At 40.8% G+C, this 16727-nt stretch overlaps 1 protein-coding gene across 7 annotated transcripts in view; it reads left to right on the top strand.

Moving 5' to 3' along the window:
* The window catches only part of TXNDC11 (thioredoxin domain containing 11), a 99235-nt gene that overhangs the window by 6543 nt on the left and 75965 nt on the right, over nt 1-16727 (top strand). For 4 of the 7 annotated variants that reach the window (XR_256762.5, XM_024109461.3, XM_065558842.1 and 1 more), the window contains exons 2-4: nt 5519-5735; nt 7917-8014; nt 11776-11905. Coding sequence is in view for 6 of the 7 variants with exons in the window: in XM_024109461.3 (XP_023965229.1) it covers nt 5519-5735; nt 7917-8014; nt 11776-11905 (445 nt within the window). In the remaining variant the exon portion in view is untranslated. Of the gene's footprint in view, nt 1-5518; nt 5736-7916; nt 8015-11773; nt 11906-16111; nt 16182-16727 lie in introns of those variants that run through there. The other 3 variants (XM_042861625.2, XM_065558841.1, XM_042861624.2) reach the window with 3 other exon arrangements.

The following is a 16727-nucleotide window of genomic DNA, read 5'->3' as shown; positions in this document are numbered from 1 at the left end:
ATGGAGGTGTTAACTGCAAAAGTAGAAGTACCGGCATGGTCCTCCAGTGCTGCTGCAGTGGTCATTTGGAATTTAGGAGAAAGGCAGGGTAAAAAAAGAGAGTGACCGTGATATCAACCTTTACATATGATTTAAAAAAAAATTTCTTTAGTGCCTAGAGAAGAGGGCTGAATTGTTCTAAGCACTGTACAACATATACTACTTTGAAGAGTTTACAGTCCATGTTTAGCCTTGATCCTGTAAACACTTGTGTGCTTACCTTTACTGTCATGAGTAGTTCTGTTGAACTCAATGGGAGTACATGTGGCAGTAAAGTTAAGCACGTGTGTGTTTGCAGGATTAAAGTCTAAATGTAAGACTATAGATATTAGGTGGATAAAACAGACCTTTAAACAAACAGTTTAAACTGATTTTTAGGGGCTGATGTTTGTGTAACAGTTGATCTAATGTTCCTTTATATACCTCATGCTTATTATAAATGTATAATCTATGCTTGTTCAGGTCCAACCATTCACTTACCCCCTCACATTGGTACTAGCATTTATTGTTATCCTTTTGATGCAGAAATGGTTGTGGATCCTGGCTCTCCTTTTCCCTCTAGTAGTTTGGAAATGGTTAAAATTGAGAGCAAATAGAAGTTATGTATCAGAAGCCCATGGGGAGTTACGTTAGAGAAAATCACTATAAAAGTATAAAAGCTGCCGGACCATAACTTCCTTCATTGATTTTTTTTATTTTTTTTTATTTACTCGTTCTCCCCCACCCTCAACTGGAGGCTGACCAAATATTATTTCTTTATTAGTGATATTTTAAATTGTCTCACAGTTTAAAACCTTTCCTGCACCCCATTTGAAGAGAGCAATCTTATCAGTTAATATGTTTCATAGTAAAGACATCTTCTATTTAGATTCTTATATGTGGCCATTAATCTCAATTTTGTAAAGTTTTTGTTTAAAATTCCAAAACTTTTGGAATTCTAAAGCCTAAAACTTTCTTTTAAATAAAAATTTAGGATTCCCATAATTTTAGAATATTTTACTGAGGATTATTACTAAATGTTGAACTCCAATATTGTGTACAAATGAGTGAAGAGCCACAGTCCTGCCCAGAAAATGTAGGATCTGTTTCATAAAAGCAGGCAGAACCATTCATACGCTTTTGACAAATCAAAGTGAGTGTAGTCTTGAAGTGCTAAAAAAAGTAAACATTTTTGCAGAGTAATTGTGATCATGAAAAGGGTTTTTTATGCATGTTAGTGTGTTGAGGGCAAAATAATTTTATTCCAGGGTTACTAAAATTGTGGCCTGGAGAAACAAAGAACAGCTAGGCTTAATTACTAATAGTTGTTTTTCATCATGATATTAGATGTGCATTAATAGCTTAGGGGATACCATGACTTGAGCAAGAAAGACAACTTTACAGGCCAGATTCCGATCTCATTTATACCAGTGTAAATCTGTAGTAACTCAGTACATTTATTTTGTATTTAAACCAACGTAAAAGAGAGAGAATCTGACCCTGAGAATTCTTACAGTATAGTAGGAATCTAGGCCACAATCTTGCAAATACTTACGAACGTGCTTCATTTTATGATCGTGAACAGTCTGGGTACGCAAGTAGTAAAGTTGAGCATATGCAGTTTTTGCAGGATCCAGGCGCTATATGTGACAGTTTCTGGACAGTAGTTATTAATGCTATTTATTCTATCAGAAAAACAGAAAAATAGAAAAACCTAAAACGTGTGTTCAGTTCCATTACTATCTCTTTTGTTATGTCTCTCTTATGGACAGTTTCTAATAAGAGATTGCATCTTCTACCTGAGTGAGATCAGCTTCCTGTAGGGAACATTCTCCTGTAGGAAAGCTAAAGCAGAAGTTAATATACCCCAAAAATAATAGTAGGACCATGTGTATTTATCACAGATAATCCTGACAGAGTGTTGATGGAAAAGAAAGATTGTTTAAAGCAGGGGTGAAAGTACCTTAAAAGACTTACCGGTACGCTGGAGTACTGAGCGGGGGTGTGGCCTCAACCGGAAGAGGCGGAGCCTTTCAGGATTTAAAGGCCCTGGGGCTCCGGCTGCTGCGGGGAGCCTCGGGGCCCTTTAAATCCCCGCCGGAGCCCAGCTGCCGGGTCCCCGGGGCTCTGGGAGCCGGGCTTGGGCAGGGATTTAAAGGGCCCGGAGCTCCAGCCCGTGTGGGGAGCCCCGGGCCCTTTAAAGTGCCACCCGAGCCCCACTGCCGGACCTCCGGCAGCGCTTTAAAGGGCCCTGGGCTCCCCGCAGTGTCAGGAGCACCGGGCACTTTAAATCCCCGGCCGAGCCCAGCTGCCGGAGTCCCGGGGCCCCGGCAGCCGGACTCGTGCAGGGATTTAAAGGACCCGGGCTCCCCGCAGCGGCCGGAGCCCCAGGCCCTTTAAATCGCTGCCGGAGCCCCAGGGCTCCTGCAGCCGGGCTCGGGTGGGGATTTAAAGGGTCCGGTGCTCCTGCAACTGCAGGGAGCCCCGGGCCCTTTAAATCACCGCCAGAGCCCTGCTGCTGCTACCCCGGGGCAGCGGCAGCAGGGCTCCGGCAGTGATTTAAAGGGGCTCGGGTGGCGCTTTAAAAGGCCCGGGGCTCCCCACAGTGGCTGGAGCTCTGGGCCCTTTAAATCACTGCTGGAGAAACCGGTCCAGTTTGGCACGGCGTACCGGACTGGACTGGCTTACTTTCACCTCTGGTTTAAAGGTAGGTGAATCCTGTTTATTTTATCACAGATCAACTAAATCAGTTTATGAATAGACAATGGTAAATAGTATGAAATTCAGTAACTGAAAGGAGAGCTTTTATTCAATCATTTAAAATAACCCACTTTAATAGTATTTGCTTAAAATCTCAATTTAAAATCTCTTTTAAACCCTAACTTCATTTAATGAGTGATCTGTGACAGGTAGTTAATTAAAATTGAGGACAGATCCTCAGTTATAAATCAGCATAGCTCTATTGAAGTTAGTAGAACTATGCTGATTTACGTCAACTGAAGACCCAGTCCAAGGATCTTAAATTAAAAGGTATAGCTTGGTCAGCAATACCAAGAATATGGTGTTCAGGTATTCAGAGTTTAACGGAAGAAGCTATTAATAAACGTCAAGATCCAACAATATGTCAATACTGAAGTAAAATAAATTTCAGTAATAAAGTTAACCTAAACCTTGTCAGTGTTTATGCAATGCTGCATGCATTAACTGAAACTTTAGGGTTGGTGATGGAATCTTGCAGGGTTTAATTTTTCTTCCTGGCTTTTGGGTTCTTGCTGTTCCTTGCTGTGGGCTGCAGGTACTGCTGCTTTTGCTCTGAACATCTCTCATTCTGTAATGCGTTTCTCTGTCTTTCTTCACTGTGTGTGTTTAGTCCTCTGGTGTGGAGTTAGTGTCTGTGTTGTAAATTGCAACAGATGTGAAGGCAATTTTTAACCACTTTCTCAAAGTTAATACATCTCTTAAGAGATTTTGTTAATCACTTCTTTACTGGTTTATCGCCATATGTGCTGGACTCAGTCGCTTCTTTGGCTCATGCCTATGTAATAGGATTCATCAGTTCATGTCAACATTTGTAATGCTGTTTCTTGATAAAAATGGCTTTTAAGATCTCTTTGAATACCTAATATTTGTCTTCAGTCCATTTTCTGAATGTCAGTTTAGTTCCAAAAATATTTGGGTACTTGAAGGGCTTTTTTGAACAAGTATAAGCACGTAGGGATAGAATCCCAGCTGGTTTAAATCAGCATTACTGAGTTATTATTAGTCTACTATTAAAATAGTCTCTCCAAAATGTAGCTTCTTATATGAAACCATCTTTCAGGACCGTTTTTGCATCTTCCTAAGTATGGTGAGTTAGTTGCATTAGAACAGCAATTAATTCCTCTGTTAATATAAATATCTGTTTATTCAAGCAGCTTCTGAAGTTTTCAATAACAAAAACTCTAAGCAGATGTAACATAAAATTTTGGTACTTTGTTTTTAGCTAAAGTATGTCATTTTCTACTTTATAATTCCTTAATACTGTTTAATGAGGAATGCTTGTTTTTAGAAATGAAACACTTGCAATCAAAAGAATAACTTACAAATCATCACAGACAACACAAAGTAGTATAATTATTATGGGATAAATAGAAAAGGTTTTCCACTTTAGTTAAAGGTATGAGCTGACAGTAAACTCTAGCGTGCTTTTTCTTATCTTTAATATTCTACTTGTGTGTTTCTTTTTTAATTCTTATAAAAGTAAGGTTTTGCAAATTAATCATTGCTCAATATAAACTTTATTCTAGAATAAATCCCAAATAAGAGAAAGTGTAATGTACATTTTAAATAGAGATTTGTCAATATAAGAGGAAGGGATGAGAGAGCCCAGTTCTGTGATTAGATTGCTTGGTTGTTCGCTGAGAGAACAGTTTGTTATGTATTTTTACTCCACTTAAAATGGTATTTTGGGTCAAACCCAGTTCTCCTTAAGAAAGTGAATTTGTCCTGGTGACTGTTGTTTTCTTTAAATAAGATTTATGCCCTGACAGTACCTTCACATTTAAAAGGAGACGTGTCTGTTTTGCCCTGAATGAATTTTGGCCTCTTTAATGATTAGTTCTGAATTTGCAATGAAATAAGCTATAGCAAACATTTTACAAAATACAAAGTTGTAATAAGTAAAACGTATTAATTACTCCTTCATAATACAACATAGAATAAAGAAATACTGAACATTTAGAAGACTAGCTAACTGTAATATTTTTACAGACATAGCTGTTATTTTACATCACAAAACGTTGACTAGTGTCTGTTCTCTTATCACCTAAGGTACAAAAGTTAAAACAGGAGGAGGCCAGGGAAGAATTCCAAATAAACCTCTTATGCTGGTTATTTCTCATGCTAAAGAGAGATGCTATTCCTCCTTTGACAATTTAAGGGTTTGTGTCTATTAGGATTCATTCTGTGCTATATTGGTTTCATAATTTGATTATTGATTGTGTTCATGCAATAATTTGGTCAGGTAAGTTATTAATACGAGTTTATACTGTTGTCAGTTCCTTGATTAATTCATCTGATCTCCATTGTAACCTCAATTTGATCATTGCGTTGTTTAGTGTCTTAGGGAAGTGTAGCAAATTAGTTAGCTTTATATTTGCTTGTTTAATTTCTCAAAAAATTAATAAAAAGTACACCAAATTTTCTCTCAAGTGTCTGTGAGGTCCAAACAACCTATAAAGATATGAGCCCACTGACACACTCCTGAATTAACCCCCATTACCACTACAATATAATACACTATCAGACATATTCTTGTGCTTATTTCTTAAAGCCTATGTTTTATGACATGTCATAGAACTAACCCAGGTAATATAAATTTTTGTCATTTGCATCAATTTTGAAGATTTTTGTCATTGCATAACCTTTGCTAGGCATCAGTAAACAAGTGTTTTGGAATGTTTACATATTTTTTTTGCGGCTGTATTATGTTGTCTAAGTACTTTTATTTTCTTTCCCTTAGCCGAGCAAAAGATGTAACAATGGCAGCGAAGGTTCCAGTTAATTTCTTCTCCTCAAAATCTCCAGTCCTTGATCTTTTTCGGGGGCAACTGGACTATGCAGATTACATTCGCCAAGATTCTGAAGTTGTACTGTATTTTTTCTATGCCCCATGGTGTGGACAGTCCATTGCAGCAAGGGAAGAAATTGAACAAGTGGCAAGCAGGTTGGCAGACCAGGTAATTCCAGTAAAGATGTTGATTAAAAAATGGCTTAGTTGACCTTCATTCATTTCCAAACACTGCCTTTCTCTGAGCATCCCATGGGAAGTCAGTGGGACCTGGATGCTTATGTTTAGCCTGTCCTCTTCATTTTTAAATTAAATGCAGAAAAGCCATGGTCCCCATTCTCTCACATTTGTGTTATTCCCACTTCTAGGAGGGGAACTGTGTGAAATTCAACAAGTAGAATTTTCTCATTATTCTTGAAAACAGGGCTGGGGTTGCCTTTGTGCAGAAGTGGCAGCTCCTAACGTCCCAAACGCTTGAATCCTATGGGATCCACTGTCGGGATAGGCATCCATATAGAGGTCCCTCTGTCTTTACACTGCTGCCCAGCTTCTGGACACTTCATGCCTACAGCTGTCCTAAAACTCCTATCAGTGGGTTTCATGCCACAGCATGGGAAATGAGTGCAAATTACTACAGACTTAAGGCTTTGTCTACACCAGCACTTTTGTTGGTTGGGATGTGAAAAAAATAGCCACTGACCGACATAAGTTTCACCAACAAAAGCGCCGGTGTGACTAGTGTTATGTTGGCGAGAGATGCTTTCTCGCAGACATAGCTACTGGCACTCGTTTAGGGTGGTTTAATTATGCCAGCAGGAGAGCTCTCTCCCGTCAGCATAGTTCGACTACACAGAAGAGCTTACAGCAGCACTGCTGAAGCAGTAGAGCTGTGCTGCTGTAAGGCCTGTAGTGTAGAACTGGTAACTTGGGCTCACGTGCGCCTTAATTTTGCGGGGAAGGGTGAGAGAGTGCTCTGGACTTTTTCTGAAGGGTTTTAATCATGCGTGTGTGACTGAAACCATCTCCCAAGTGCGTATTTTTCTAGACGCAACCTCTGTGCCTTCAAGATAGTGGAGAGACAGTGTGGTTCTCCTATTCCCTAGAGAAGTCACAAAGGAGGTTTCATTATGAGGAAGGGATTTTGGACATTTGTTTAAACTTTCAGCATACTAAGTCTTGAAAATTTGAGCTCCAAGAGGTGAATTTTTCCTGAAATGAATATCATATGAAAAGAAAGAAGTGGTTTAAAATGGAAACCTTGTTTAACCTTAACTATAATGAACAGAACCAGGTAAACACAATGAGGGCCTGGTCAGCTTGACTGAAAACCAGCCAGTGATTGTGTTAGTTATGTGCAAAACACTTTTAATACGTACTAACGTCTTCTTAAAGAAGTGGGCTGTAGTCCACGAAAGCTTATGCTCTAATAAATTTGTTAGTCTCTAAGGTGCCACAAGTCCTCCTGTTCTTCTTCTTACGTATGCTTCCCTTCCAGTTGAGTGCTCTTTCTTCTATTTTTTTTTTTTAAGTTTAATTACTACCTTTCTACTCTGTTCAGAATGGTCTAGAAATGAGTCACCATTTCTAAATTTACTTAAACTGAAAACAATATCAATACCTAAAATCCAATTCCTTCTTGCTTTGTATCATTCCCTTTCTGCCTTTCCAAACACCAAGAGATAGTGTTTTTTGTTGTTGTTGTTGTTTTTTGTTTTTTTAAAGAGTGTATTTCACCTTTTTGGAAACTTCAGTTGGTGCTCCTCTGAATCAGTCAGGTTGTTTGACCAGTTATAGAAGTAAAAAACTAGCGCACAGCATTTTTCAGAAAAGAAACAGGAAATCACATACCACATCTATCTTGGATTTTGGTAATTATGTTTGAAATTTTTATTTGATACAGTTAATTATTAAAGACCAGTCAAGAATGGCATAACGTACAAACACAGTGAACAGTCTTTGCCCTGAAGAGCTTACAATCTAGCTAGACAAGACAAAGAATGGGAGAAGGTGTATAATAAAAGAGTGCACATATGATGGCAGCAAATGTTATGTCAGTTTCTTGATTTTTTTTAATTTTTGTTTTATTTTTATTTGTGTGTGTGTGTGTGTGTGTGTATGGATTTAGTTAGGAGAAGATAAGATAAATGGAAAGAAAAGTGAAGAGAGAGGGGACATAGCAGGGAAAGGTGGATGGGAATAGAAAAGATGGTAAGAGGGGCAGTTGTAGAATGAACCTGAGATGAAGAGATTTTGGAGGGCAGGGGAGGAAGAGGGTTGCAGCAAACAGCCGATCGGCATAGGGTAGAGAAAGTCGTGGTGATGTGTTTTGTACCTTTGGTCTGTTCTGCAGGTGCTGTTTGTGGCAGTTAACTGCTGGTGGAACCAGGGGAAATGCAGGAAACAGAAACATTTCTTTTATTTTCCTGTGATATATTTGTACCATCGGAGGTAAGAGTTTCACAAATATGATTTATCTGCATTTTAGATTGCTGGTAGACAGAACATCATAGAAATATCAAGAATGCGGTTTGTAATACTAGGGCTGTGGGCTGAAGTTCATCCCTGTGCAGAGGCCCAGTAGAAAACCTATGAACTACTTACACCCCCACAGGGCCTGAATGGGATTTAAGTGACTCATAGGCCTTGTGCTGCCCTTTGCTAAAGCCTGCCCATTGTTTTGTCCTTAGGCAAAATTCCCATTGACTTCAACTGGAAGTTTTCCTCAAATGAGGATTCAAGAATTTGGACCTATATTATTTGTTTTATTTTTAATATTTCCTGCTTGCTTTGGGGGTGTGTAGCATCATTTGGTCTCAATTCAGGAAAGCACCCCTCCTGGGGCCAGCACTTATGTGCTTAAGTCCACTGAAGTCAGTGGGATTTAAGCATGTACTTAAAATTAAGCAGATGCTTAGGTCTTTTTCTGAATTGGGGCCTCTACCAATGTTATGCTGTGAAAGTTTGGCATCCCTAGTGTCCCTTTACATCTTTTCTTTTTTTGATTTTTGTCTGAACTTGAAAATAAGGCACTGAGCACATTGCCTGACACTAGTCTAAGTGGAGGCAGGTGCTGTGCAGTCTCCCACATACATTTCTACCTGTGCGCCTTAGTCCTGTACTGTGGCTCCCCGTCTTTTCCAGTCCAGCATTTCTCCCTTGAGTAATCAACTAATCGTGAAAACTGTGCAACATGGTGTTTTTTGCGCATGTTTACTAATGCTTCAATTCTCAACTCATTTTACGTAGATGAGGGGAGAATGCTGAAATTTGCTGTCAGCTGAAATTCAGGGCTTGTCTACATACACAGGTTGCACTGATATAACTTAAAACAGTATACGAACTGATTTAGTTAAATCAGTGCAAACTCTGAAGTTGACACACATCATTGGTTGGTCTTGAGTCTGTAAATTTATCCGTACAAACTAATCAATATAGCCAGGTTTAAATTGATATGAGGGTCCACGTAGAAAGTTGCACCAGAATAATAAAAGGCTTACAACTGATTTAGTTATTTCAGTTTGTATTTACCAGCCCTCAGATAGTTACATGTTAAGCTCTAAAACATATTTTCCCACCAGTATGATTTGGATTAGTGTGGTCTTTGTACTTAGGAAGGCGCTAAATTAATTAATGTAGCAGATTTTTGCTTAGACTCTTAATTTTATGTGTAAATGTGTGTTTAAAAATAAAATTCCCAAACAAACAACACACACCACTTTTTACAGGTCATTATAGACTAGTGTGCTTGAATTGCTTATGCCAGGGGTAGGCAACCTTTCAGAAGTGGTGTCCCGAGTCTTCATTTATTCACTTTAATTTAAGGTTTTGCGTGCCGGTAATACATTTTAACATTTTTTTAGAAGGGGTCTCTCTCTAAGTGTATATTATATAACTAAACTATTGTTGTATGTAAAGTAAACAAGGTTTTCAAAATGTTTAAGAAGCTTCATTTAAAATTAAATTAAAATGCTGATCTTACGCTGCCAGCCTGCTGGGTGGGGAGTTCAGGGCAGAGGGCTGGGTGTTGCGGGGGGACTCGAGGTCAGGGCAAAGGGCTGGGATGTGTGTGGAGGTGCAGGGCACAAGCCTGGGGGGGGGTTCAGGGCAGAGGCGTGGGTGGGGGGGGACTCGAGGTCAGGGCAGAGGGCTGGGGTGTGGGGGGGTTCAGGGCAGAGGGCTGGGTGTGTGGGGGGGGGTCAGGGCAGAGAGTTGGGTGTTGGGGGGACTCGAGGTCAGGGCAGAGGGCTGGTGTGTGTGGACGTGCAGGGCACAAGACTGGGTGTGGGAGGGGTGGGGGTTCAGGGCGGAGGGCTGGGGTATGTGTGGAGGTGCAGGGCAGAAGGCTGGGTGTTGGGGGAGGACTCGAGATCACGGCAGAGGGCTGGGGGGTGTGGAGGTGCAGGGCAGAAGGCTGGGTGTGGGGGGGGGTTCAGGGCAGAGGGCTGGGGTGTGTGTGGAGATGCAGGGCAGAAGGCTGGGTGTTGGGGGCAACTCGAGGTCAGGGCAGAGGGCTGGGGTGTGGGGGGGTGCAGGGCAGAGGGATGGGTGTGTGTTGGGGTGGGGAGGTGCAGGGCAGAAGGCTGGAGGGTGTGTGAGGGGTGCAGGGCAGAAGGCTGAGTGTGTGTTGGGGGTGCAGGGCAGAGGGCTGGGGTGTGTGGGGGGGGTCAGGGCAGAAGGCTGGGGTGCTCGACTTGTGGGGGTGCTCCCAGCCCCCTGCCCTGAGTGGCTCATGGCAGGGGTCTGGGAGGGATATGACCTGTTCCACCCCCTTCCCCCAGGCCCATCCCTACCTCTCTCTGCCTGCTCTACGGAGCAGCCAGCATGCTGCGCTTGGCTCTGCTCCTCTGGGAGGAGGAGGGGCCGGAATGCACCACGTTGTGCAAAGAAGTGGGGGAGGAGGGAAGCTTGGCTGCTGCAGGACCAAGCTTCTGCCTCCTGCCCCCACAGGGGAGAGCAGTGGGCGGGGGGGCTGAGTGTGGCAGGAGGCCGGGACCCCCTCCCCACCGCTCTCCCCTGCGGGGGCAGGAGGCAGACGCTTGATCCTGTGGCAGCCAAGCTTCCCTCCTCCCCCTTCTTCCCCCAGCGTGGCGCTTTCCGGCCACTCCGCCCCTCCTCCTGCTCCTCTCACCGGACAGGCAGCGTGCCACTCAGAATCGGCTCGCATGCCGTAGGTTGCCGACCCCTGGCTTATGCTGTGTGGATGGACACCTCTACCTCTCCCAAGGTGTCGAACTTCTAAAATTGTATATTGTGCATGCAGAGTAATATTTTTCCATCAATTTTTCTGACCTATGCATTCAATAATAATGTTCCTGTGTGTTGATATAATGCATGTTGCTAGCAATCCAAAGAGCTGTAATAATACCAGTTGATATGATCCAGTGGAATGCCTCTGGACCAATTCGATCTATATGAATACATGGTATTTTTTAATGCAGAGTAATATTTTTCTTATAATGTTATATATATTACATATAAATATGTGCAAAATTACATCAAGGTTCTAAGTGACTCCCACAGAGGGAATGTGACTGAGAGAGTTAAGACTACACTTTATGCTTTAATTTGATTTTATGTACTACACCTAACTTTCTTTTGATTGATTTATTTCATTGTGAGTGTGGTGTTAAATCTAATCAGATGGCAGTTAACAGATTCCCACTTGTAAAAGCCTACTTCATTCTTGCATCATTCATGTGTGATGGAGTAGCAGTGTTTGCACCTGTCTAGTTTAATTCTTATTCTTTTTTAATCCTATATTTTAATTTTTAAATATATATTTTTGCTGTTGTATGTCTATTGAGGGGTATGGACAAAGCAGAATGGCCTGTCGCTCCACATGCTAATTAGACCATTTTGTAACTTTTGCCTGTCTTTTACCACCTTTTTTTTTGACAAGACTCAGAGGTTGTCTTAATTCCCAGATCCTTACTGTCACGCACAATCATAGGCTCTTTATTGGAGTCTCTGTTATTTCAATAGGTAAATTCTTAATGGGTCTCCCTTCTAGTCCCTTAACACTGATACTCTGTCAGTTACAGAAGTTACTCTTAATCAGCACTAGGAACATCCTCTGCTCTCTAGGGACTGAGCATGGTGTCTGTGTATTACTCACAGCTTCTGCCATCCCAGCCAGGGACTCCATTGTTAATTTAGTGGTCGCAGCTTAACCTTCAAATCTTAATGTATTATTATTTTTTTGGTACTAGTTTTGGACCAATTGAATACAAAGGCCCTATGAGTGCTGTTTATATTGAAAAGTTTGTTCGCCGGGTGATGACACCACTACTCTACATCTCGTCTCGATCAAAATTACTAGATTTCCTCTCAAATTATGAGGTACTTGTCTCTCTTGTCTAGTTTTACCATTTGTGGTTCTGAAAGGGTTTGATTTGTTTCAGGATTAAATCTGACCTTCTCCAAATCAGTAGGTTCTTTCAGGGTCTCAGAAACCTGCAGTGCATCTCAGGTATTGTTACAATTATAACACATGTGAAATGACAGACCAATAATACCAGTTCCTAATACACTGACTACATATTTCCTGCATTATATGAATTTCAGTGTTTCCCTAGTTTATGATTATTAATTTGTATTACACTAGGGTCTAGAGACCAAAACCAAGACTGTGACTCCTCTGTATGAGGTGTTGTATAGTCTTTGCCCCCAAAGAGTTTACAGTTTAAGCTTGGGATGCAGTCAAAGGATGAATAATAGAATTAATGTTTAAAATAAAAGTCAAAGTAATATTACAGATTTCTAATAAATGAAAATATCAATCAAGTAAAAGCTCACATTAAATCAAATGAATAACTGACTTCTAGAGAATTCTTCACTAACTTGATAACCTATATTTGTTTATAGTATAACTTCACACTTTGAATCCACATAAGGGGATGTTGCATTGTGTTTGATTAGCTTTCAGTTTCTGGTGTGTACTTACACTGTGGCAGTGCTCAAAATGTGGTAGGTTGCTTTCCAAACACACATTAAAATATAGTCCCTGCTTTGAAGAGTGTGCAATCTAAAAAGACAAATGAAGGCCAGGGAAAAGAGATACCACATGCAAGCAAAGTTGTCTGGGTGATGATTGGCACATGTCATTTTAGTTGCATTTTTTTGTTTCTGTATATGGGAAGATTGTGGGAGAGACAAGAGGATTGATAAATAGAGCATGGATTTGTTGTGCATAGGAATAGGAGGAATGATGGACAGCAGGGAAGTCTGAGACTAAGTGTGGGGAGAAAGAGGAAAATGGAAACGGGAAAATAGCGAGTGGGATAGTTTAGATGGGGTGGGGAGCATGGTGGCCAGAAAGTAAGGTCCTAATGCGAAGGGGGTTTGGTCAGAGAGAAGCAAGAGCAAAAAACAGTCAACAAAATGTGACATTTGACTAGTTACATTTGAAGCGTCCAGTGAGGTCAGGAGGCGGAAGGGTAAGAAGGCCCTGCTAATGCTGCTGTTCCTCTTCTGAAGAGCTCTGGACTAATGTGGAGCCCCCATATGTTTGTTATGTGTGTGCTGCCACAAAATGGGAGCTGCTGAACCCCCCCCCCCCCCCCCCCCCATTGCAGCTGCCACCCTAGTCTCTCTTGCTCCCAGCAGGATCCAGTCCTTGACTAATAAAAGGCTCCTTGTCCCTGCTGTCCATCCTTGTCTCAGCAGGCTCTTGAGGCGTGGCTTAATCTTGTGGCGATGCTGCCTGTCTTCCCTCACTACCAGCCCACCATTATGGTCTGTGGATTACAGTAAAAGTTAGGGCTACATTCTCTTCTCAGTCCATAGTGGAATGTCATAGGGAAGTTTTACACAGAGATCAGGGTAGTATGTGGCTTTTATGTAGTCAGTAAACTTTGTTATTATTTCTATTTGTTCAGTTCCTTGTTGTCACATTTGGTGCCATTTAGTGGGGAAAATATACTCCCCTTTTAGGATTATGGCTACTTCTGCCATTTGATTATCTTCCTTCCCCATTCTCCTTTTTTCAGTTTCTTTTTCTTTGTGTGATTCCTTTGGCCTTCCCTCTGTATTTTCTTCTCTGCAGCAACATTTTCCACACTATTTGGGTTTTGCTCCCACAGATGGTCAACAATGAAATGTTTAATGTGGACAGTAACATTTCATTGCGTTTTAGCACTTGTCTCAATGAAATTAATGGCTGATGGGGATTCACAACTTCTCGTCATCATTTTTTCAAGTAGTCCATTGATTCAGGTGGACATGATAGCTTCTGTTACACTTGATTCATGTTTGGAAGATTTTCTTCAGAACCATGAGGGCAAGAGTTTGGGTTTTTTTATTTAAATTAAATCTTAGATTATTAATATGCCTCTGGTTTCAAGTTTCAGATTTCAGTATGATCAATAAGGATCAAATCCAATCAGAATTCCTTTAATCAGATCATGTAGTCTCTTAACAGTTGAATGCCTTATCCCTTATTCAGGCCAGACTCTAACTGAAGTTAATAAAAGATTGTCCTATGTAGTGAATATGAGAACAGTCCCGAAGCATACTTGGAAGACCATGACATCAGTGTACAATGTACATACAATATGGGTTAGAGGGAGGAGAAAATAATGTGGAATAGTACTTTTAACAAGCAGATCTTCAAAATGACAAGTTTTGAAAAGTGGTACCTCTTGTGCATACTTGCTTTTATATGGCTCTTTACTATGCCATTATGTCTGTACAACTGAATAACATACCTTCCAAGATGTGATAATGTACTCTAATTGGGTCTTGCTGTCTCTGAAAACAGTTTTCAAAGCAGAAAGGTATGGATTAAAAGTGAAACAGTAATGCATGGAAGTAAGTGTGTGTGAATATTCTGGGAAAGATAGTTTTGCCAGAGTCACTTACATCTACAAAAGGAATTAAATTTAGAGTTATATATATGGAGATATACCTATCTCCCAGAGCAGGAAGGGACCCCGAAAGGTCATCGAGTCCAGCCCCCTGCCTTCACTAGCAGGACCAAGTACTGATTTTGCCCCAGATCCCTAAGTGACCCCCTCAAGGATTGAACTCACAACCTGGGTTTAGCAGGCCAATGCTCAAACCACTGAGCTATCCCTCCCCCACCTTAACCTATCCTCTTTCCTTAACTCACTTTGTTGTACTTAGGCCTTTCAGGGGAGTGCCAAAAGGTTGGACGAAGCTATATGTATTGTCTGTTCAGTGTTGCAATACTACTTTTTCTAGGTGCTATGGGGTGAGTTTGTGATTGGTTGAGGATTGCTTCCCCCCCCCCCTGAATTTCTTTGTTTTATGAATTTAAATCCAACTTTTTATACATTTAATTTATTGTAGTCATGTGGTTTAACACAGTGGTTCTCAATCTTTACAGACTACTGTACCCCTTCTAGGAGTCTGATTTGTCTTGTGTACCCCCAAGTGTCATCTCACTTAAAAACTACTTGCTTACAAAATCAGACATAAAAATATGAAAGTGTCACGGCACATTATTACTGAAAAATTGCTTACTTTCTCATTTTATCATATAATTATAAGATAAGTCCCCTGGAATATAAATACAGTACTTACATTTCAGTGTATAGTATATAGAGCAGTATAAACAAGTCATTGTCTGTATAAAAATTTAGTTTGTACTGACTTCGCTAGTGCTTTTTATATAGCCTGCTGTAAAACGAGGCAAATATCTAGATGAGTTGATGTACCCCTGGAAAACCTCCGTGTACCCCCAAGAGTACGTGTACCTCTGGTTGAGAACCACTGGTTTACCATATCTCATCTAATACAAAGGACAGGAAGACTTCATGATTTAACAGTCTCTACAATGTAGTAGCATCAGAAATGGATAGAGATTTTGAGTTGAGCCAGTGCTAGTGTAACCCACCCACCTTCTGGATGTGATGTTCTGTCCCATCTAGTGGCACCAAGACCACTTAGAGAGAGTTAAATGAGTCTGCTCTACAGCCTTAGCTAAGAGCCAGTTGGCTTTTAGCTCATGCGATAGAGGCTCACACACTAAATTCCAAAGGCCTCAGGTTCAATCCTGCCCGCCCACGACCGGGGTCTGTTGGCATTACAAGTGGGGGCACTTCCAGGATTTGAACTGGAAAGTCTCTGAAGCTCAGGACACGCTTCTTCAGCTAGGGGAAGTATGTAACCCACACACCTCCTGGGTGTGGTGTTCTGTCCCATCTGGTGGCACCAAGACCACTTAGAGAGATAAAATGAGTCTGTCGGCTGTTAAAATGAGTCTGTTACACTAGCTGCTGTGCATGCATACTACCAAGAGCTTTCCTTTTTTTTCTCTGAGACATCTTCCTTTTTGGTTAATGAAAGTGATGTAGTACATTCTTGAGGACTGTTGTCACAACTATATAACTAGCAGTTTTTCACAAATATACATCATGAGATATTTAATATGTTTAAAGTGAAGCGAACCTGTCAGTAGTATATATTACGAAGGTAGATAAAGCAGTTGCATTTCTTTCATGCAAACCTGTATAATTTCATAGCTACTGGACTGATTAAGTGTATCTCTGTTTGTGATGTTTGATTCTTCTTTTGCTTTTTGAGGTTACAACTGGCAAACTTGGCCTTTCTAGGTGAGGGCATCCAACATCCTCTTAAGAATACCTCTAAATTGGTAAGGTTTGATAGACATATGTAATTATCTTTCTAGAAACAAAATGAGCACTTGAGTTCTAGGATACTGATAGATGCTCTTAAAATTGGGCTGTATTTAAAAAATCACTTGTTCTATTGAGTTAACATTTGTGATTGTTTCTCTGAAACATAAAAGCAGCCTCAGGTAGCCATTGCTTATATCAAAATGCAAGTTTGTACCAAATGTGCTCTAAAGTTCAGACAAATACAATTGTCAAATAATTTAGGTGGAGAACAATTTTCTGTTTGCAATCTGGTATGTATAAGAAAGAACCTGTATGCTACAAGATTGATGTATGGGGAAGGATCTTCAGCTGGATGAGTTGAAATTGTCTTTTGAAGAATGTTATAACTTCAAAACAAAGCATGATGCAACTTGAAACACCAGGCAAATAAGTTTCAGAGTGATAGCCGTGTTAGTCTGTATCAGCAAAAAGAATGAGGAGTCCTTGTGGCACCTTAGAGACTAACAAATTTATTTGAGCATAAGCTTTTGTGGGCTAAAGCCCACTTCATCAGATGCATG

The sequence above is a fragment of the Chrysemys picta genome, chromosome 10, assembly GCF_011386835.1.
Source record: "Chrysemys picta bellii isolate R12L10 chromosome 10, ASM1138683v2, whole genome shotgun sequence".
In the NCBI taxonomy this organism is placed as follows: Eukaryota; Metazoa; Chordata; order Testudines; family Emydidae; genus Chrysemys; species Chrysemys picta.
This window is presented reverse-complemented; position numbering and strand designations above follow the sequence as displayed.